At 39.9% G+C, this 21901-nt stretch overlaps 1 protein-coding gene and 1 pseudogene across 2 annotated transcripts; one reads left to right on the forward strand and one right to left on the reverse strand.

Moving 5' to 3' along the window:
- Positions 1 to 324: 324 nt before the first annotated feature.
- Positions 325 to 20451, forward strand: PAICS (phosphoribosylaminoimidazole carboxylase and phosphoribosylaminoimidazolesuccinocarboxamide synthase). Its single transcript, XM_032274287.1, has 9 exons — positions 325 to 686; positions 5077 to 5274; positions 7435 to 7613; positions 9158 to 9337; positions 9435 to 9548; positions 11328 to 11411; positions 12269 to 12449; positions 14278 to 14436; positions 20112 to 20451. The coding sequence occupies exons 1-9, from the start codon at positions 671 to 673 to the stop codon at positions 20276 to 20278; spliced, it is 1278 nt and encodes a 425-aa protein (XP_032130178.1). The 5' UTR covers positions 325 to 670; the 3' UTR covers positions 20279 to 20451.
- LOC116548771 lies at positions 19586 to 20045 on the reverse strand (annotated as a pseudogene). Its single transcript, XR_004267535.1, has one exon. The product of XR_004267535.1 is annotated as an NADH dehydrogenase [ubiquinone] 1 alpha subcomplex subunit 1 pseudogene (transcript).
- Positions 20452 to 21901: the final 1450 nt, after the last annotated feature.

The raw sequence follows: 21901 nt of genomic DNA on the forward strand, positions 1-21901 counted from the left end.
GTGGCCAGCTAGGCCCTGCCACGCCCCCTCTGAGCCCACCAACAGCCGAGGGCGGAGGGGCGGGGCCACGGATACTGTGGGGTGGAGCTAGCCGTCCCCTAAGAGCTGTCTGGAAATCCGTATTAGCTGCACGTGGAAATCTCCGTTATTTTCCAGCACCGAAGACTAGCGTAATGGGAATAACGGATTTAACGCCATTTCTCTTTCAGAGCATTTAGCTTTCATATGCCCTTCCCCACATGCCTACCCCAGGCAATCACGACTTGGTACGCCCCAACCTCTGAGGCGCTCCAGCGGCCGAGAAAGGGCCGGGGTATGCGAGCTTCCGCCGAGTGGGGAGGGGCCGCCAGTGCGCGCCACTTTTCGCCTGTCGGGGCACTGCGCCAGCGCAGGGCAGCCCAGAGGCGGGGTTGCGTCGCTGCGCCTGCGCGGCGGGAAGCCGGCGGGGAGTTCTTTCTCCAGAGGTCCACGTTCCAGTCTCCGCCTAGACCCTTCTGGGTTCGGCAGTTGTCGCGGTGTTGGAGTGGCGCAGGGTCGCGCGTCCCCGGCAGGGGGCGTGTCTGTGGGCCGCGCCTCCTTCTCCGCCCCGCGAGCCTCTCTGACCACCCCTCTTTTCTAGAGTTCTGCCTCGCTTCCTGGCGCAGTCGCAGCTCTCAGCCCACTCAGGATAATGGCGACAGCTGAGGGTGAGTAACAGGCGTCCCGGCCCTCCTTGGTCTTCCTGACCCCCCGGCCGTGAGCTGGCCGTGAGCTCGCGGCCACTTGCGAGTCCCGGAGCTCTGTCCGGACTCCCTGCGGCCGCGCCTCCAGGCCTCCGTGCAGGCGCACACGTGGCCCAGGCTGTCCTGGGCCTCCCTGAACTTACTATGCTGCCTCCGGGAGAAGGAGCAAAGCAGAGGAGAACGAGAAATAGAGGGGTTGGAAAACTGCCTGGAAGTATCATTAGTAATCAATAGCTATTGCAATATAGAAGCAAATCTGGTGTTGATTCGTCAGACCTGAGTCTTACTTTGCCCGTTAGGTTAATGACATTTCTAAGAAGGTTAATAATTGAAACTTGAAAAACCTATCTAGGGGCCAGGAGCGGTGACTAACGCCTGTAATCCCAGCACTTTGGGAGGCCGAGGCGGGCAGATCACCTGAGGTCAAGGAGTTCGAGATCAGCGTGGCCAACATGACAAAACCCCGTCTCTATTAAAAATACAAAAAATTAGCCGGGCATGGTAGCGGGTGCCTGTAATCCCAGCTACTTGGGAGGCTGAGGCAGGAGAATCGCTTGAACCCGGAGCCAGAGGTTGCAGTGAGCCGAGATCGCACCACTGCACTCCAGCCTGGGCAACAAAGCGAGACTCCGCCTCAAAAAAAGAAAAAAAAAAAGAAAACGAGAGAGTGAGTGTATGCGTGTGCGCGTGTGTGTAAGTAGTCTGATGCCATGGAGGTGTGTGTGTGTTTGCGCCTACGCGTGCGCTGAAGTCTGATGCCACGAGAGCTTGGGGGTTGTGTGTGTGAGTACTCTTTGTGTCTGTGTGTGTATGTGTGCGCTCTTACGTAGTCTTTGATGCCAGGGATGTGTGTGCGCACGTGTGCGTGCGCTTTGAAGTAGCCTTTGATGTCGTGATGGCTTTGGAGAACCTCAAAACCCGCAGGCAAAAGAAGTTTTCTTGCTTCGACTTTGGATTGAACAAATTTACAAAGTTACGCCATCAGTTTGTCCCGGGGTGGTCAGATCCTCAGGAAAGATTGTTCTTGCTATTAATGCTGGAAAAACAAAACAAACAAACAAAAAACGTTGGTTTGTTCCACACACCCAATTGCCATAAATGTAGTGAACGAAATTGCTTGTATTGGCTGGTGGGTACATTCTTTTCCACATAGAAAGTAACTGAATTTAGACTTTCAAAAGTTGTAGACTCAGCAAAAAAGATTCAGATGATATTAACTCCCTAAAATCAAGGCATTGGACCAGAGTGTTTCTGCAATCATGGTCTTGTACCTCTAAACTGGCAAATCTCTAAAATCTTTGCTCTTCTACTTCTTTCCATTTTGCATTACCATTGGCAGGTTGATTTTTCTAAAATGTCACTTTTATGGTCTCTAAAAGGTAAAAGTGTTTCATGCCGTCTCTAGAGAAATGCCTTTTCTTTCAAATCCTGAATATTGCTATCCTTTCTACCTCTTCATCCCTAACTTTCATTTTTCTCTAACTTGAATCCTTAGCTTATGTTCCAGTCAGGTTAATTCACCAAAGTTTGCTTTTCATTATGTACATTTTATTTATGTTTTCCTCAGAACATTGCTGGCTAATGGAAATATAATGTAAATTTATCTTAGGAGCCACATTTTAAAAACCAAAAAAAAAAAACTGGTGTAATGCGTTTGTGTGTGTATCTATATATATAGACACACACACATATATATATACATATATGTGTTTTTTGTGGGTTTTTTTTTTTTTTTTTTTGGACAGAGTCTTACTCTGTGGCCCAGGCTGGAGTGCACTGGTATGATCTTGGCTCACTGCAACCTCTGCCTCCCTGGTTCAAGCGATTTCCTATCTCAGCTTCCCGAGTAGCTGGGATTACAGGCGCACACCACCACACCCTGCTGATTTTGGTATTTTAAGTAGAGAAGGGGTTTTGCCTTGTTGGCCAGGGTGGTCTCTAACTCCCGACCTCAAGTGACCTGCCCGCCTCGGCCTCCCAAAGTGCTAGGATTACAGACGTGAGCCAGTTTTAATATATTTAACCCTATATACACAAGATAGGTTTCAGCATGTAGTCAAGATGAAAAACTGTTTAGGTATTTTGCGGTTTTTTCATATCTAATGCAGGCTATATTTTAACACTTAAATCACATCTCAACTTGTAATAGCCTCATTTCTAGTGGCTGGCCTTATTGGACAGCAGAGTCCTAAAATTTTCTTAAATGCTTTGTGCTTTCACAGACTCTTAAATTTCAATTCCATGAACCATTTTTAGTCCTCATCAATCTTTTCTGAATTCATCTACAAATTTGTAGCCATCATTTTGGCACTGGTAGTATATGTCACATATGGTTGTTTCTTATGTTGTTTCTACCTGTTAATTGAAATTCCTACCCTATTTAATGGCTAAGTAATACAGGTTCAACTAAATTAAGGGGAGGGGCATTCGATACAAACTTTGCCAGGCTTATTGCATTTTAATTTATATAAATGTTAATTTCTTTATCTGCCATGGGTACTTTTTTTTTTCTTGAGACAGAGTCTTACTCTGTAGCCCAGGTTGGAGTGCTGTGGCACGATCGTCACTCACTGCAACTTCCACCTCCCGGGTTCAAGCAATTATCTTGCCTCAGCCTCCTGAGTAGCTGGGATTACAGGCATGCAGTATGGCATCTGGCTATTTTTTGTATTTTTAGTAGAGACGGGCTTTCACTATGTTGATCAGGTTGGTCTTGAACTCCTGACCTCAAGTGATCCGCCCACCTCAGCCTCCCAAAAGTGCTGGAATCGCAGGTGTGAGCCACCACGCATGGCTCACTGCTCTATACTCTTACCTCTCTTTTATCCTCCATGCTGAATTCTCAAAGCTACTGTCTTAAATATCTTGTGTCTTTGCCCACTACTCTTTCCTTAGACCAAGACATTTCTTTTTTCTTTTTTTTTTTTTTTTGGACAGGGTCTCACTCTGTCACTCAGATTTGAGTGAAATAGCGCAATCTTGGCCCACTGCAGCCTCGACCTCCCCAAGTAGCTGGGACTACAGGCACGCACCATCATGCTGGGCTGATTTTTGTATTTTTGGTAGAGGTGCGGTTTTGCCATGTTGCCCAGGCTGGCCTTGAACTCTTGAGCTAAAGCAGTCTGTCCACCTGGGCTTCCTAACGTGCTGAGATTCCAGATATGAGCCACTATACCTGGCCAGGACATTTCTTGTTCAAGCTACTGCATCAGCATCCTAACTGGTCTCCCAGGCTCTAGTTTTTGTTCACCCAGCCCTTCCTCCCTTCACTGTCCATACAGAAGCCATAATTCATCAACACTACCTACCCCTTTTTCACTTTTGGCTAAATTTTGATCATTCTTCAGATTGCGACATGTCACTTTCTTGTAGACTTCCTTTTCTAATGTCTAGACTAGTCCTGTAGTCTGTATTTATTGCATTCTATTATTATGATGTCTTGTTTAATATCGACTTCCCTCAGACTCAGGTCTCTTGAGAGCAGGGATTCTTATTTACTTGCATATCCCTTGGCACATGGATACATTGGGAAAATGTTGTTACTGAGCGTGTTCTGGGGGCATGAGGGCTGATTTCTCCCTTTGGAAATTTTAAGTTCCAAAACATCTATTACTTTTAATCTTTCTCTAAATCATCCTTTCATGTACTTCTTAGGTCTTGTGATCAGCATCAACATTGGATTCCTTTGTGCTCACTTCCTCACAATTTCTTAAAACTGTTAGTGAAGAGAAAGGGTTATTGGGGGCATTAAGAAATAGAGAGTGGTGCTTCCAAATGGGCTAACTTCAATGGAATGGTATGCCTCCTTGAATATTAACTTGAAATCAAGAAACCCATCTGGCTGAATGTTTCCATTTGCCTGCAAAAAAGCAAATATCAGCAAAAATCACATTTTTTTTTCCAGCAAGCTACTCAAAACTATATTGTGAGTGTGTCTATGAAAATACTAGTATATTTACGTTACTTTTAATGTGTCTTAATTTTAATTTTAGTTCAGTTCTGCCATGAGAGGCAGGTTAATAGTGGAAAGAGGACAGGATTTGATGTCACAGGACTTAGAATTTTATCTAGCTCTTGTTTCCTAACTGCATGATCCTCAGCCTTTTTGGTTTCTGCTTTACTAATTTCTATAATTATTTACATAATTAAAATTCCTCACAGAATTATGTGAATCAAATGTAATGATATATGAGAAAAACATTGTAGAGTATATGATTTTATGCAGATGATTTAATTTTTATTAATATTACTTAATCACTGTATATTTAATGAATCATCATTCTAGATGACTTAGTCTTCAGTATTCAGGAAACTTCTTTCTCAATTGTGATCTATTTGCATTTTATTTCCACAGTACTGAACATTGGTAAAAAATTGTATGAGGGTAAAACAAAGGAAGTCTACGAATTGTTAGATAGTCCAGGAAAAGTCCTCCTGCAGTCCAAGGACCAGATTACAGCAGGAAATGCAGCTAGGAAGAATCACCTGGAAGGAAAAGCTGCAATCTCAAATAAAATCACCAGTTGTATTTTTCAGTTGCTACAGGAAGCAGGTAAGCAGCTCCCTCACAGTCAGCCCTCCCACCTTCTCTGGTAAGTACATTGATGTCTTTCACGGGAAGTTGGCTTTAAGGTTAACAATCTGTTTGCAGATGTCTCACAAGCTAAGTGAATTTAAATCAAACTAAGAACTCTTAAACTTCACAACAACACTTTATTTGGTTTGGAATTATTAGTGTTATTGAATTAAAACGAATCTTAACAAGTTTGCTGTAATCTTTATTGGCACATGCACTCTCTATGCAGCTTACCTCTCCAAGGCCATCTTCAGTCTTAAGGAATTTAACTGTGAAGGAAACCCATTTTAATGTTAAGCAGTTCTAACAGATGAACTGAAATTTACCCCCTGCTATACAAATGATCTTTGTTCTGCCTCTGGGAGATGATACAGAATTTCAAATTCCTCTTCCACTTGAAAGCCCTGAAAAGTATTTGAAGACAGCAACCAAACCTTCTCCTGCCATTCCCCAAGTGAGAGATTTGAACTAAAATTCCAGAGTGCCCTCCTGTTCAAAAGCTGAATAAAGGCTCTATTTTCAGTAAGAGAAATAGATTCTAAAGACCAAATGAAGATCAGAGCATTGTGTGGTGGGTATTTGGAGCAAAGGAAAGGAATTAGGATAAAGGGTTTTTCTACAGGGATTCATTCAGTTGCTGGTTGGTCTGTAGTATATGAAATTTCAGCTAGGAAAGGATTTGAACTCTTTCCCCACAGTGTAAACAGCCTCATTGCTTTGGATCATTCAACCAAATGATTTTTTGATCATTTGAAGCCTCACCTATGAAATAAAAGCTTTGTTCTTTATCATTCCTGCCAGTTCTAATTTTACAATAACTTTCCTTACTTTTAATTTCAATATTCCCAGTTGTCCTTTCATTTCTTAGTTTCTAGTAGCACTAATCTTTCTTAAATTCAAAAGGGCATTTAATGCTTTTGCTTTCAGTTAAGTTAGCTATACCTGCCTTCCACAAAATAACAAGGTAATGCAGTTTAAATTCATTGTCAGTGCATTCCTGGAGTAGTTTTGTCTATTCCAAAGTATCCTATTTCACAATTTTGGTTAATGTGAAAAAAATTTAATTGCAAACCTGGATTGTCACCTACATCATAAATCCCTCTATGCTGTGAAAATGATTGTATTACTATAAATTTAAAGGACCTTCCAGAGTTCCGAAGTCACAGAATCTAAGATTTTTACCTCAAGGTTTCTTGGTTGGTGGCTTCCCAATGACTGATGTAATTTCTAAAGAGAGCATCAAATTAATTTTAGGTTTCTTTTGCAATACAGATAAGTGTTCCATTGATTGATTGATAGAATCTTGCTTAGTTGCCCAGGCTGGAGTGGAGTGGCACAATCTTGGCTCACTGCAGTCTCTGTTTCCTGGGTTCAAGTGATTCTCATGCCTCAGCCTCCCCAGTAGCTAGGATTACAGGTGTGTGCCACCATGCCCAGCTAATTTTTGTGTTTTTAGTAGAGACGGGGTTTCACCGTATTGGCCACGCTGGTCTCAAAGTGCTGACCTTAGGTGATCCACCCACCTTGGCCTACCAGAGTACTGGATTGCAGGCGTGAGCCACCTCACCCGGTCTGTTCCACCAATCTTTTGCTTCCCAAGTTTTATCTCTCCCCATCCACTTAAACTTTTAGAGTGCTTAACCCTTTAAAATGTTAGCAGTCAGAAGATTAGTTTCTGGGTACCCTTGGTAGTTCCACATAGCTACAGGATTATATTAAGTAATGGGAGATAAAACCCAAATTTTTGTTTGCTTATTCAATGTATTTTCACAGTATATTTACACTCATCCCATTATCCATTTCCAGAACTTTATAACAAGTAAATTAGAGTGACTTAGTTGTGTTATGTTTGTCCAGGACTATCTGTTTTGACTCTGAGAGTCCTGTGCCCAGGGGAACAGGGAAGGATGGTTACCTAAATGAAATACTCCAACAATTATCTTTAAACTACTTTATTTGGCATTTAACATAGCTAAACTTAATTGGTTCACAGGAAATATTGAAAGTTATTTTCCAGGTTTTATGTCTAGTACTGTGAAACTAAGTAAACCTGAATTTTTTAAAATTTCTAAATAGACTAGTTTTAGGGTACATGTTAGGAATTCCATTAAACCTTATGTAATTATCAATATATAGGTATTAAAACTGCCTTCACCAGAAAATGTGGGGAGACAGCTTTCATTGCACCTCAGTGTGAAATGATTCCAATTGAATGGGTTTGCAGAAGAATAGCAACTGGTTCTTTTCTCAAAAGAAATCCTGGTGTCAAGGAAGGATATAAGTTTTACCCACCTAAAGTGGAGTTGTTTTTCAAGGTAATTATCTTATGCCTCTATTTTATGTCATACTATAACACAGCAATAAATTTATAATTAGAAAATCTAATGTTTAAATATTAAAGCAAAGTTTTTGATATTTTGGTATTGCCAACGTCATTCCAAAATGTATATTGTATCTAGTTGCCAATATGTCAATAATGTATACTTCCATTAGCAGTGATAAATCAAATTTTAAAAGAAAGCATCTGAAAATCTACTTACCTTTGAACCAAGATGATTAACAGGAAAAAGAGACAACATTTAAATAATTTTTTTTAATTTAGTTGAAATCACTTTATATTCTAATACAGGAAAGCTATACTAACAATGTCTCTTTTAAGTGAAAATATATAAAGGTTGTAGGAATCAGTGGTTATGAATTTTTATAGGCTTTACTGCTTTAACCATCTTGATTTATGTTAAGCATAGATCTGCTTGAGAAGCAATATCAGTGTTGCTTTTTAATCAATAAGTTACATAACTTCTGTGTATTGTGATTATATAGATCAAGATTTATTAAAGATATTGTCATATAAAGTTGGGACACTGCTTAGAATAAAATGAAATTATTTCATTTTTTCACTTACCTCTTTGTCTGAGGTCTCTTGAATTATCAAATAATGTCCCTGAAAAATTGTAGTCCTGTGCAAATTCTAATAAAAAGTGAGGTCAGGAGGTTATGAAGACTGTGGTTTTGGAAAGATTTGATTGATTAAAATGTGCTTTGGCCTCCCTGTCATGTCTGATGACTGCTACTAAGGGAAATCAAAAATCACAAATTTAAATTCTGTTTAAATTGGTTTATAGAGAGAGGTCAAATTCTTTGAAATAGTTTGTGACCTAGAATAAGTTACTCACCTAAATACTTTGAATTTTAAAGTATTATTGAGAGTAGACAAATTAAGAGTAATAGTTTTTTCTGCTTACAGGAGCTAAGTAGGAAAAAAAAAAAGGAGTAATAATTGCTTTGAATTAAAGGGTATCATAAACAAAAAATTTCTTTTTTTTTTTTTTTTTTTGAGACGGAGTTTCGCTCTTGTTACCCAGGCTGGAGTGCAATGGCGTGATCTCGGCTCACCGCAACCTCCGCCTCCTGGGCTCAGGCAATTCTCCTGCCTCAGCCTCCTGAGCAGCTGGGACTACAGGCACGCGCCACCATGCACAGCTAATTTTTTTTTTGTATTTTTAGTAGAGACGGGGTTTCACCATGTTGGCCAGGATGGTCTCGATCTCTTGACCTCGTGATCCACCCGCCTCGGCCTCCCAAAGTGCTGGGATTACAGGCTTGAGCCACCGCGCCCGGCCTAACAAAAAATTTCTTTAGGTGTCTCACTTTGTTGCCTAGGCTGCTCTTGAACTCCTAGGCTGAAGTGATCCTCCTGCCTCAGCCTCCTTAAATTATTGGGATTACAGTATGAGCCATTGCACTTGGTTGAAAATTTCTAAGGAGTTCATGCTTAAGGTGAAAAAGATGTTAGTTTTTCTGAAAAGTTTAAAAATTTTAGAGTTAAGTTAATTGTACTACTATACTTTATTCACAGGATGATGCCAATAATGACCCACAGTGGTCTGAGGAACAGCTGATTGCTGCAAAATTTTGCTTTGCTGGACTTGTTATAGGCCAAACTGAAGTGGATATCATGAGTCATGCTACACAGGCTATTTTTGAAATACTGGAGAAATCCTGGTTGCCCCAGAATTGTACTCTGGTTGATATGAAGGTACAGATAAAATAATGGGATTTGAAAGTAAAGGTTATAGTTGAGAGATGTTTTCATAGAATAGGTTTTGAAAACTTTGTCGATATACTGTTTCCAGATTGAATTTGGTGTTGATGTAACCACGAAAGAAATTGTTCTTGCTGATGTTATCGATAATGATTCCTGGAGACTCTGGCCATCAGGAGATCGAAGCCAACAGAAAGACAAACAGGTAGTTAATGATCTTTTATCCTTTTTGAGATCAAACTGAGACAGAGGAGAAAGGAGAGATGAGGGGAAAAGCAAATTATTATTCCAAATGATAGGAACTTGATATGTTGATTGATGTTTATTTTTAAAGATAAATATCTCTGGTATCCTAATATAAGAGTAATAGGAATAATAATTTACATTTATAAAGCAAATGTCTCATTATCTTAATTACATTTTCACAATAATAACAGCAAGTACTATCTTTGGCTAAATGAAAACTAAGTATCTTAAGAAGATGGGTATCTTCATAATTATTAGAGTCAGGGACAGATCTGGACTCTATCCCAAGTCTCCTGGATGTTACCAGGCTCCATTTCTGTTCCTGTAAAAAACAAAAGACACTTCTCAAAAGAAGACATTTATGCAGCCAACAAACATATGAAAAAAAGTTCATCACTGATCATTAGAGAAATGCAAATCAAAACCACAATGAGATACCATCTTATGCCAGTCAGAATGGCTATTATTAAAAAGTCAGGAAACAGTAGATGCTGGTGAGGCTGTGGAGAAATATAAAAGCTTTTACACTGTTGGTGGGAATGCAAATTAGTTCAGCCATTGTGGAAGACAGTGTGGTGATTCCTCAAGGATCTACAACCAGAAATACCATTTGACCCAGCAATCCCTTTACTTTATATACCCTTTACTGGGTATATACCCAAAGGAATATAAATCATTCTATGAAAACGTAGTTTATTGCAGCACTGTTTACAATAGCAAAGGCATAAAACCAACTCAAATGCCCACCAACGATAGGCTGGATAATGAAAATGTGGTACATGCACACCATAGAATACTATGCAACCATAAAGAAGAATGAAATAATGTCCTTTGCAAGGACATGGGTGAAGCTGGAGCCATCATCCTCAGCAAACTAACACAGGAACAGAAAACCAAACACTGCATGTTCTCACTCATAAGTGGGAGTTGAATAATGAAAACACATAGACACAGGGAGGGAAACAACACACACTGGGGCCTGTCGGGGGGTGGGGAGCAAGGGGAGGGAGAGCATTAGGACAGATAACCTAATGCATATGGGGCTTAAAACCTAGATGATGGGTTGATAGGTGCAGCAAACTATCATGGCACATGTATACCTATGTAACAAACCTGTACATTCTGCACATGTATCCAGAACTTAAAGTAAAATTTTAAAAAACAAAATTAGAGCAAGACCCTTTCTATACTTTAGAAGAATTCTCAAGCAATTAATTGTACTTGCTAGTACAGAAAACACTTAAATGAAAATAAAAGTATACTTTACTATGGAACTTCCTATAGTTTAATTCAGGAAGTGAAAAGATGCATTTTCAGAAGTATCCCTTGCAATACAAACTCTTTAAATCCCTCCCCAAAACTCAGAAACTAAATAGTTTCAGGTAGCAAGAGATACTTGTTTTTTTTTGTTTTTTTTGAGACGGAGTTTCACTCTTGTTAGCCAGGCTGGAGTACAATGGCGCGATCTTGGCTCACCGCAACCTCCTCCTCCTGGGTTCAGGCAATTCTCCTGCCTCAGCTTCCTGAGTAGCCGGGATTACAGGCACGCGCCACCATGCCCAGCTAATGTTTTGTATTTTTAGTAGAAACGGGGTTTCACCATGTTGACCAGGATGGTCTCGATCTCTTGACCTCATGATCCACCCGCCTTGGCCTCCCAAAGTGCTGGGATTACAGGCTTGAGCCACCACGCCCGGCAGAGATACTTGTTTTCTAAACTTTCTGTCTTATTTTCCAGTCTTATCGGGACCTCAAAGAAGTAACTCCTGAAGGGCTCCAAATGGTAAAGAAAAACTTTGAGTGGGTTGCAGAGAGAGTAGAGGTAAACCTTCTATAATAAAACTATACTGTGTGTTTTTCTTCTAAGAAAATCTTATTTCAAAAGAAAAAAAGTGGGAGAGTATAGTGCTTTTCTTTTCAGTGACTTTGAAAGTGAGGAACGCTTTTAGGAAATGAATCAGCAGGGCTATCCTTACTAGTATACTGGAACTCCCTGCTGTTAAGCTGGCCAATACACACCTCCCAGATCCTGTTGGGGAAACCTGGAATCTGTCTCCTCCCTGCCCCATAGGAGAAACCTTGTATTTCCTACTCACCTCCACTGCTAGGCAAAGTTCCATTAGCATGGGATGGATGGAAATGGAACTCTGTGTGACTTTAAATGTTACTTTAACTTTTATGGTATTACTATAATTCTGGGAGTTGAATGGGGTTTGTGATTATGCAAGGGTCATAATCATATTTGAGAACATTATTCTCATAGGAATATATATTTTTAGTTCCAAGCAATTAACTTACAAAGACTTAAAACATGACTTCTGATTTGGCTGATCATACCTTAAAGCTTTCATTAAACAAAGTGCACTAAAGGTCTTTGGATGAAATGTTTTATATTATAATTTCCTAAATATTAATTAAAAGATTTTGAGTATTCTTACTTTTTAAGCAAACATAATTTGTCTGATAAAAATTGAGTTCTTTAGATCTTAATGACCGTTTTCCTTTATATATTGAGATTATTTTAAAAACTTAATCCTGCCTTTTTTGTTTTGTCTCTGTCTTAAATTTGCTTTGTTAAGGGAGAAAATATTGTGCCCAGATATATTTTAATACAAACTGTAGCTCATTGATTCATTTTTGTTTTTATGTTATTTTCATATCCATGTATTTCTTCTCCAGTTGCTTTTGAAATCAGAAAGTCAGTGCAGGGTTGTAGTGTTGATGGGCTCTACTTCTGATCTTGGTCACTGTGAAAAAATCAAGAAGGCCTGTGGAAATTTTGGCATTCCATGTGAACTTCGAGTAACATCTGCACATAAAGGACCAGATGAAACCCTGAGGATTAAAGCTGAGTATGAAGGTAAACCACAAGTAATATGGACATTTCAGGTATTTTTGATTTTGTTAAAAGTAATTACACACTTTAGACTAATAATGCTGAAAAAGAGCTTTGTCACCTTTCTAAAGGAAAACATGATATACTAGGCTCCCCCCCCAACCCACCCACCAGAAAGAGTCTTGTTTTGTCACCTAGGCTAGAGTACGGTGACACAATCTCTGCTCACTGCAACCTCCACCTCCTGGGTTCAAGTGATTCTTCTGCCTTAGCCTCCCGAGTAGCTGGGATTACAGGCACGTGCCACCATGCCCAGCTAATTGTTGTATTTTTAGGAGAGAGGGGGTTTCACCCTGGGCCAGGCTGGTCTCGAACTCCTGACCCCGTGATCCGCCCACCTCAGCCTCCCAAAGTGCTGGGTTTACAGGCGTGAGCCACCACACCCAGCCTGGGCTTTCTTAATACTCACCTCCAAAGAGCTTACGGTACTCTAGGCACTTAGAAAAGAAAGACGCAGGGAGAAAGATTTAAAAATGCAAGCATGAAAAGAAAACAAAGACTAGAATAATGAGAACCTGTGGCATCCTTACCTGGGAAGAAGCCCTGGAGCACTGCTTCTAATATACTCCAATAGAAAATAAGCCCCCACAATTACAGGAGGCCAAGGTTGAAACAGCAGGTTCTCCCAGGAATCTTTAATTGCCACCCTTTTCTGGGAGGCAGTCAGATGGGAAATTAAGGAACAGTTTCAGAATTCAGTATGTAAAAAATAATGAGATAGCATTGCTAATGGAGCCCTGGGTTTACAACCAAATGTTTCTCAGCTGGAAAAAATGTTGATTGAGTATTCCATCTACAGGTCGCCGCTATGGGAGTGTAGTTACTAATTACGGGGGAGTGGGAGGTTGGGGGAACTCAGACTCCTTTGATAAGCTAATGAATTCTACAACTCTTTTCAGAAAATTGCAAATACATAAAATTTTGGATTCTAGGTTACAAATCTCTGCTTTAGGAAACAGAAGGATAATTTATAAATTTAACAAAGAATGAATTGCTTAAGAGATTATGTTAAAAATATATCAAAGGGGCTGGGCGCGGTAGCCTATAATCCCAGCACTTTGGGATGCTGAGGCAGGTGATCACCTGAGGCCAGGAGTTTGAGACCAGCATGATCAACATGGAGAAACCCTATCTCTACTAAAATTAGCCAGGTGTGGTGGCGCATACCTGTAATCCCAGCTACTGAAGAGGCTGAGGCAGGAGAATTGCTTGAACCTGGGAGGTGGAGGTTGTGGTGAGCCAAGATTGAACCATTGCACTCCAGCCTGGACAACAGGAGCAAAACTCCATCTCAAAAAGTGTGTGTGTGTGTGTGTGTGTGTGTGTGTGTGTGTGTGTGTGTGTGTCAAAGTTTAGGGTACTATATTATTAAACTTTGCTTCAACTCTTATTTCAACACATGCCCTAATCCCCTGGTCTATATTAACTGGGTCTCCCTGCACCCTGTGGGTTGAAGGACCACCCAATCAGGAAAGATACCTGTTCAGTTGGTGTCATTCTTCATTTTGGTGAGCCTACGCAGCAATAGTAGAAGAGGCCTATGAGCTGTTCCCTCACTAACACCCTGCCCTTTATAATGTAGATATCAAAAACAACCAAACCTATACAGTAAGTGGCAGAGTAACCAGGTATTTTGAATATATGTGTAATAATAGTGTCTTTTATGTTTTTTCAGAGAAGACTACTCAAGGACCTCAAGTAATTAAAACATATAGACCTTAAACCAAAAAACCCCATGTCTTTAAATCTCTTTCAAATGTTTAACATAATTATAAACTTGTTATTTCCCTAGGGGATGGCATTGCTACTGTTTTTGTGGCAGTGGCAGGCAGAAGTAATGGTTTGGGACCAGTGGTGTCCGGGAACACTGCATATCCAGTTATCAGCTGTCCTCCCCTCACACCAGACTGGGGAGCTCAGGATGTGTGGTCTTCTCTTCGACTACCCAGTGGTAAGATACATTGAATTTTTAAAAACCATTCATTACAAAGATTTAACAGATACACAACAGTAGACAGAATAGTATAATAAAAGCTCATGTGCCCATGACCTAGCTTGAGCAATTAACATCTTGTTGTGTCTACAGCCATCTCTTGCTGCCTTATTTTAAAGCAGCTCTTAGACATTATAGTAATTTATACTTATTTATCTTTAAGCAATGCTGGCTTTAGTTTTTAAATCATAATCATAAATTGTTACAGAACAAAACGGGCCCACTATCTGATGCACAAGAAACCAATACTATCTAAGCCACCAGGTTTTTGAGAAAGAAAGGCTTCCTTTTTCAAGTCGACCAACAAGGAGACATGAGTCCAGCTCAAATCTGACTCCCTATGCTGATTTTAAGGCAGTAATTTTACTAGAAAAGGTTTAGGGGATGGATTCTGGGATTAGTAGGTGATTGGTGGAAGGAAAGGGGAGGTCTAGAAAGTCCTTGGGCATGCACAGTTATCTCTTCATGTTATCTTATGGATCACATGTGTAAATTTGGGAGTTAGTATGAAACGTGGTGGAAATTGGGCCTGTGACATCAGTAAGCTGGTTCTGTGTAGACTCTAGTTGGCCATATTGTTTAATCTATCATCCCTGCAAACTCAAGAATTTCTGTTAGTTGTTGTCTTTTAACTCTTAGGGACACAGTTTCAATACCGTATTCACAGCTAAGAAAGAGTAGTAGTAATTTCGTAAAGATGTAATTTTTAGTTGGTGTCCAAGTTTTCTAAATTTCTCATCTGTTTATAGAGTTGGTTTGTTCAAAAAAAAAAATAAATAAAAAAAAAATAAAAAAAATTAAAAAAATAAAAAGAAAAATAAGAATAGAGTTGGTTTGTTCAGCTCCACCACAGTCCTTATATTGCATTTTAGTTGATAGTCTCTTAATTTTTTTTAATGTATAATAATTCATCCTCCCTTTTTCCCTTTCATTTTTCCTATAGAATTTTCTACATTTTGGATTTGGCTTATTACATTTCTATGTGGTAGTAAACATGTTGTTCCATTCCCTATGTTTTCAATAAACTGATGGTGAGATCTGTAGTAAAATCAAGTTTGGATATTTTTTTCCCAAGAATTCATGGTATTGAGTTTGTTTAAGTATATGTGATCATGTTATTTCTGTAGAGAGAGTAAAATTTTATCCTTAATTATTGGGGATAAAGCTGGGCACAATGGCTCATGCCTGTCATCCTAGCACTTTGGGAGGCTGAAGTGGGCAGATCTCTTGAGGTCAGGAGTTCAAGACAAGCCTGGCCAACTTGGTAAAACCCCATCTCTACTAAAAATACAAAAAATTAGCTGGGCATGGTGGGGAGCACCTGTAATCCCAGCTACTCAGAGGCTGAGGTAGGAGAATCACTTGAACCTGGGAGGTGGAGGTTGCATTGAGTGAAGATTGCACCACTGCACTCCAGCCTGGGCGACAGAGCAAGACTCCATTTCAAAAAGGAAAATTGGGGATAAAAAATAACAACATGAAAATTAGGGATAAAAAAATAATCCTTTTGGCTGATGGAACTAGATCACATAACAGTGTTATGGTTTGTTCATCATAGTCCAGGATATGATCTGATGTTCTGCAATTTATGAGGGTCAATATTGTTTCAGTAGGAGCAGATTTGCTTTATTACTAAAACCCCTAAATTTTCTCATAGATGTATATATCCACTTTTGATACCTGTCAATTATATTAAGTCCTTGAGGCCTCCAACCTGGTCCGGTATGGACTGCTGCTGTCTTAGGATCCCCCTTTACCATCATTTTGGAGACTCATTTTGCCTTTCTCTAGGCTTGGATCTCCCATGTTTTCCTCTTACTTGGTTTATTTTTATTTTGTTGGAGTACATTCTTGAAATTAGTGGCAAAAGAATACAAAAGGTAAATTTTGATACCATGGTATCAAATTGTTTATATTGAAGCCCTACACTTATTTGATAGTTTAGAAATAGAATCCTATGCTGAAAATCATTTTGCCTTCGAATTTGGGGAGCATTGTTACTCCAGTGTCTCCTAGCATCTCCTGGGTTAAGAAATCCTCCCATCTCAGGCTCCCAAAGTGTTGGGATTGGGTAGGAACCACTGCCTCTGGCTTCTTTTGACACAATGTTTTTATATTTCTTTTGGTTTTTGTTTTCTGGGTTGTTGTTGTTTTTTGTGTTTTTTTAAATTTCCAAGAGCTCTTTTATGTGCTTTGGAGATGATTATAGTCTGTTGTATATAGTTAATTTCTTCAGCTGTCTGGTAGTCCTTGGCTGTTTGCTCTTTTAAGAGTGGAACACTATAAAAAAAAAAAATTGGAAACTTTAAGTGGGTGGTGCATGTCAAAATTGGGCTTCACTGTGCGGTGATCTGGTAGGAATTATTCTTCCAATAACCCCTTACATTAGTGTCTAGGTGTTAAGTGTTAAGTGTTGACCAGAAAAAAAAGAACAAAAGTTGTCTGTGCTTGGTGTCCCCTAGTCCAAAGAACCCTAGACTGAAGTCTGTTTTACCTTCAGAAAAATTAAAGGCCTGGTGTGGTGGCTCATACCTGTAATCACAACACTTTGGAAGACAGACATTGGTGGCTTGCTTGAGCTTAGAAGTTTGAGACCAGCCTAGGCAACATGATGAAACCCCGTCTCTACCATAAATATAAAAATTAGCTGGGCATGGTGGCACACACCTGTGGTCCCAGCTAGTAGAGAGGCAAAGGTGGGAGGATTACTGGAGCCCAGGAAGTTGAGGCCACAGCGAGCCGTGATTGTACCACGGCACTCCAACGTGGATGACAGAGCGAGACCCTGTCTCAGAAATAAATAAATAAATAATGTTTAAAAAGAAAAAAAATGCTACAGTGCTTTAAAGAGGCAATTAGGTAGAGTGGGAAAGGAGATTTGAGGGCCTGACTGCTTCTTACACTTTGAATCAATCATCTTCTTAGTAGTCCCTATTTCCTTCCAAAGGTATCTGGTACCACTAATTAGGTTAGTCAACCTTTGGGAGGGTGCTATAATGTCAATCATGTTGCATTCCATCTTTTCCTGCTTTCAGTTGAGGATTAAGTTTTCTTTTTTTTCTTTCTTTTTTTGGTGAGAGTTTGCTCTTGTTCCCCAGGTTGGAGTGCAGTGGCGCAATCTCAGCTCAACTGCAATCTCCGCCTCCTGAGTTCAAGTCATTCTCCTGCCTCAGCCTCCCAAGTAGCTGAGATCACAGGCATGCACCACCATGCCCAGCTACTTTTACATTTTTAGTAGAGATGAGGTTTCACCATGTTGGCCCTGCTGATCTCAAACTCCTGACATCAGGTGATCACCTACCTCAGCCTCCCAAAGTGCTGGAATTACAGGCATGAGCCACCATGCCCAGCTAGGGTTAAATTTTCTTGGTCTGCTAAGTTAGTTACCACTCTGTTTGCCTTTCAGTTGCCATAATGTGACTGCTGTTATCTGGCCTTGTGTGTTTATGCCTGTTTTCATTATTCCCTTGACTGTTTTTATAGGCTCCGAGAATAAAATTTTGTGCCTAAGCTATCTTTAACATGACATGACTATACAAATGTCTCAAGCAAAAAATCAGTGGTTACAAATAAAGCTGTAACCAAATTTATGCCAGAGGAATTGTATAGACATTATCCTTGGAGGTTACAGATGGGGAGCATGATGAGCAAAACATTTTTAATTTTTATGGTATGCTGTTTCTGGAGAGACAATCTGGAAGACTTGTACATAATGATCACTAGAATTGGGGATAATCTTTCGAGGAGTGGTTTTACAGTAACCTGTGTAAAATCCTGAACACTGCCCATTTTTCTCTTTCTCTGATGTCATGCTCACTAGATAACCTTTTTTTATAAAAAAACAATTTAAGCTATTCTTTTACCAGAAAGGGAGTCCTGGGCAAGAGGCATAGGTATTTCAAATATTAGAGTGAAAAACACTACCCAATGTGCCAAAAATAATGGTTGACATTCTTGGAACATATATTGTATACCAGGCAATGCTCTAAACACTTAACCTGTATTAACAACTCATTGAAGTGTCACATCCAGTAGCTACTAGTTACAATTCACTTATAGAAGAGGACAATAAATTAACATGAGGTAACTTGACTAGTACCACATAGTAAGTGGTAGAGCTGCATAAAATAACATACTAATACAAATTAGTAAATTGGCCTTGTGGGGTTTTTTTTTTTTTTTCTTTTTTCGAGACAGAGTCTTGCTCTGTTGTCCAGCCTGGAGTGCAGTGGCACAACATCAGCTCACCACAACCTCTGCCTTGCCGGTTCAAGTGATTCTTCTGCCTCAGCCTCCCAAGTAGCTGGGTTTTACAGGCACCCGCCATCATGCCAGGCTGATTTTTGTATTTTTAGTAAAGACGGGGTTTCATTGTGTCGGTCAGACTGGTCTCAAAACTCCTGACCTTGTGATCCACCCGCTTCATCCTCCCAAAGTGCTGGTATTACAGGCATGAGCCACCACGCCCGGCCATGATTTGTATTTTACTCTGTTCTTTTTGGGGATAATGGAAGTCAAAGAGCCTGATGAATTCCAAGAATACTGGGCAAATGGAGCTCTTGGAACTATAAGCTGCCTAGTGCCTGATTCTAGCAAACGCTAGACATAATTGTACCACCTCAAGACACTGCCTCAACGGACATGTGGCCCCTAGGATGTTACTTTCTTATTCTCCTGTTTTGGATCTTATTACTATTTATTTAAAACTTGACATTTCTTAAAATTATTCTGTGGATTTGACTTTTTTTATTGCTTAAAAATGTTAATAGTTCAAGTGCAGACAGAAAGATTAGCCAGAAAATTATCAAAACAACATAGCTCAAGTTTGTCTGAGAACAGGTATTTCTCTCCATTTACCTTGACCCTTGTTTTACTTCAGTTGTTCTTCACCAGGGATTGAAAGGGATGGTATATGTGAACAGAAGTTTCGAAAAGGTTAAGTTTCTTTGTAAGTGAATTCTATAAGAAGGGTGATAGATGATTTTTATAAAATATCTCTTCATAGGAGATAATACCACTTTTCCTCTTATAATCACTTTATCACTCTGGTATTAAAGTTCTTCTACAGATTCTACTTTTGGTCAGAATAATGCAATAGCTTTTTTTCTTTTTTTTTTTTTTTTTTTTCATTTTATTTTTATTAAGCACTACATAACACACTGCATGCTACATAATATACTGTATAATCTTCTAGCAGGGGTAGATGACCATAACTGAGTTATTTTTTAATCAACCAGGAAAATGCTTCTTTAATCAGTGTTCTCCAAACCCTTTGACTTATAGTAAAGATCAACTCCAGAGATGCGCCTATCTCTTTCCATCAAATTCCATGGATACAAAACATGAGCAACCTTTTTTTCCTTGCTGCCGTTAGTGAACCTGTGGATGTACGCAGTAGACATTCCTGGAATAAGCAAGCACACGCCCATGGTGGCGAGTCCAGGGAGTATCGCGAACCACATCTCTGCCCGGTTACCTAGGCCAAAACCCTACTTCTAGGTCCTTGAAAGGTGACCTGCAATAGCTTTTTATTTTCTGTGGCAGTACTTCTCCAAGTATAAAATGTTTTGTGAGGTTGTATTTTCATTATTAGTTGAGCTCAATTTTCTGACTTTTCCTTTCTGAACCAATAGGTCTTGGCTGTTCAACCATACTTTCTCCAGAAGGATCAGCTCAGTTTGCTGCTCAGATATTTGGATTAAACAACCATTTGGTATGGGGAAAACTGCGAGCAAGCATTTTGAACACATGGATTTCCTTGAAGCAGGCTGATAAGAAAATCAGAGAATGTAATTTATAAGAAAGAATGTCATTGAATTTTTTAGGGGGAAAACTATAAATTTCTAATTTAGCTGAAGGAAAATCAAGCAAGATGAAAGGTGATTTTAGATTAGAGAATACAAACAAAATGTATTAGTGAATAAATGCTTCTCTATATCCATATTAATAAACATGAACACCTAACCCATCCTTTCTTAGGCTAGAGACCAAGATATTTCAGCCAGCTTTTATTTAATTTGTCTTATTTCACCTTTTTCCTTAAGTATTGATGGTCTCTACTATTGAGTTTCTTCCTTAGTACTGATTGAATCATCTTAACTCCCTCAGCTAAAACTAGTATTACTGACGCCCAGCTATGTGTCTCTTTTTTTCTTTTGTTTTGGGGTTGTTGTTTTTTTTTTTTTTTTTTTTTTTTGGAGACGGAGTTTCACTCTTGTTGCTCAGGCAGAAGTGCAATGGCACAATCTCAGCTCACCATAGTCTCCGTCTCCCAGGTTCAAGTGATTCTCCTGCCTCAGCCCCCGCAAATAGCTGAGATTACAGGAGCCCGCGGTGACGCCCAGCTAATTTTGTATTTTTAGTCAAGACAGGGTTTCCTCCATGTTGGTCAGGCTGGTCTCGAACTTCTGACCTCAGGTGATCCACCTGCTTCAGCCTGCCAAAGTACTGGGATTACAGGCATGAGACACCCAGCCAGCTATGTGTCTCTAGACTTGTATTTTCTTTTTTTTTTTTTTTTTGAGACAGGGTCTCAACTGTTGCCTAGGCTATAGTGGCGTGATCTCAGCTCACTGCTGCCTTGCCTCCTGGCCTCAAGCAGTTATCCCACCTCAGCCTCTCGAGTAACAGGGACTAACTATAATCTTGCAGCACCATGCCCAGCTATTTTTTATGTTTTGTAGAGACAAGGTCTCACTGTGTCACCGAGGTTGGTCTCAAACTCCTGGACTCAAGTAATTCTCCTACCTCAGCCTCCCAAAGTGCTAGGGTTACAAGCATGAGCCACTATGCCTGGCTAGACTTGTATTTTCAACTGTCCACTTCTCCCTGTACATCCCATGGGCACTCATAAAAACCAGAATGCTTCCAATTTTATTCCTCTTCCAAGCCTGTAACTCTTAATATACTCACTGTTGCAAGTCAGAACCTTGATTTCATCATTGATGTTTTTCTCATGTTTCACATTTCATTCATCACCAAGTCATGTTAGTGTTAATTTCTGATTGACCCTTAAATTTACCATCTTCTCTTCCTCTGTACAAAAAGCCCAAGTGAGGGTCAGATTCAACAATTATTCTGATCTAGACGGTCCTCATTCTCAATCCTCCATTTTCCAAGTTGATTCCCCAAGGACTTCTAACATAATAAACTCTTTACAAATTCTTTTGCACCACAGACTTCTTTGAAAATATGTATGCTGTTGACCCTCTCTGTAGAAAACAGCACAAATAAAACTTACCAACAGATTTCATTGGTTCTTGGGTTCTCCTGAAGCCTATTCATGGTTTATAGATTAAGAATTGATGACGTAGCTGGGCACAGTGGCTCATGTCTATAATCACAGCACTTGGGGAGGCTGAAGCAAACAGAACACTTGAGGTCAGGAGTTTCAGACCACCCTGGCCAACATGGTGAAAACCTG

Source organism: Sapajus apella, unplaced genomic scaffold, assembly GCF_009761245.1.
Source record: "Sapajus apella isolate SASKATOON/1434 unplaced genomic scaffold, GSC_monkey_1.0 scaffold5, whole genome shotgun sequence".
NCBI classification, from domain to species: Eukaryota; Metazoa; Chordata; class Mammalia; order Primates; family Cebidae; genus Sapajus; species Sapajus apella.

Excerpts from the sequence above, each read along its gene's own strand:
- PAICS (XM_032274287.1), top strand. Across the intron at positions 9,549-11,327 it reads GCCAACAGAAAGACAAACAG|TCTTATCGGGACCTCAAAGA; the intron begins GTAGTTAATGAT and ends CTTATTTTCCAG. Across the intron at positions 11,412-12,268 it reads GGGTTGCAGAGAGAGTAGAG|TTGCTTTTGAAATCAGAAAG; the intron begins GTAAACCTTCTA and ends TTTCTTCTCCAG.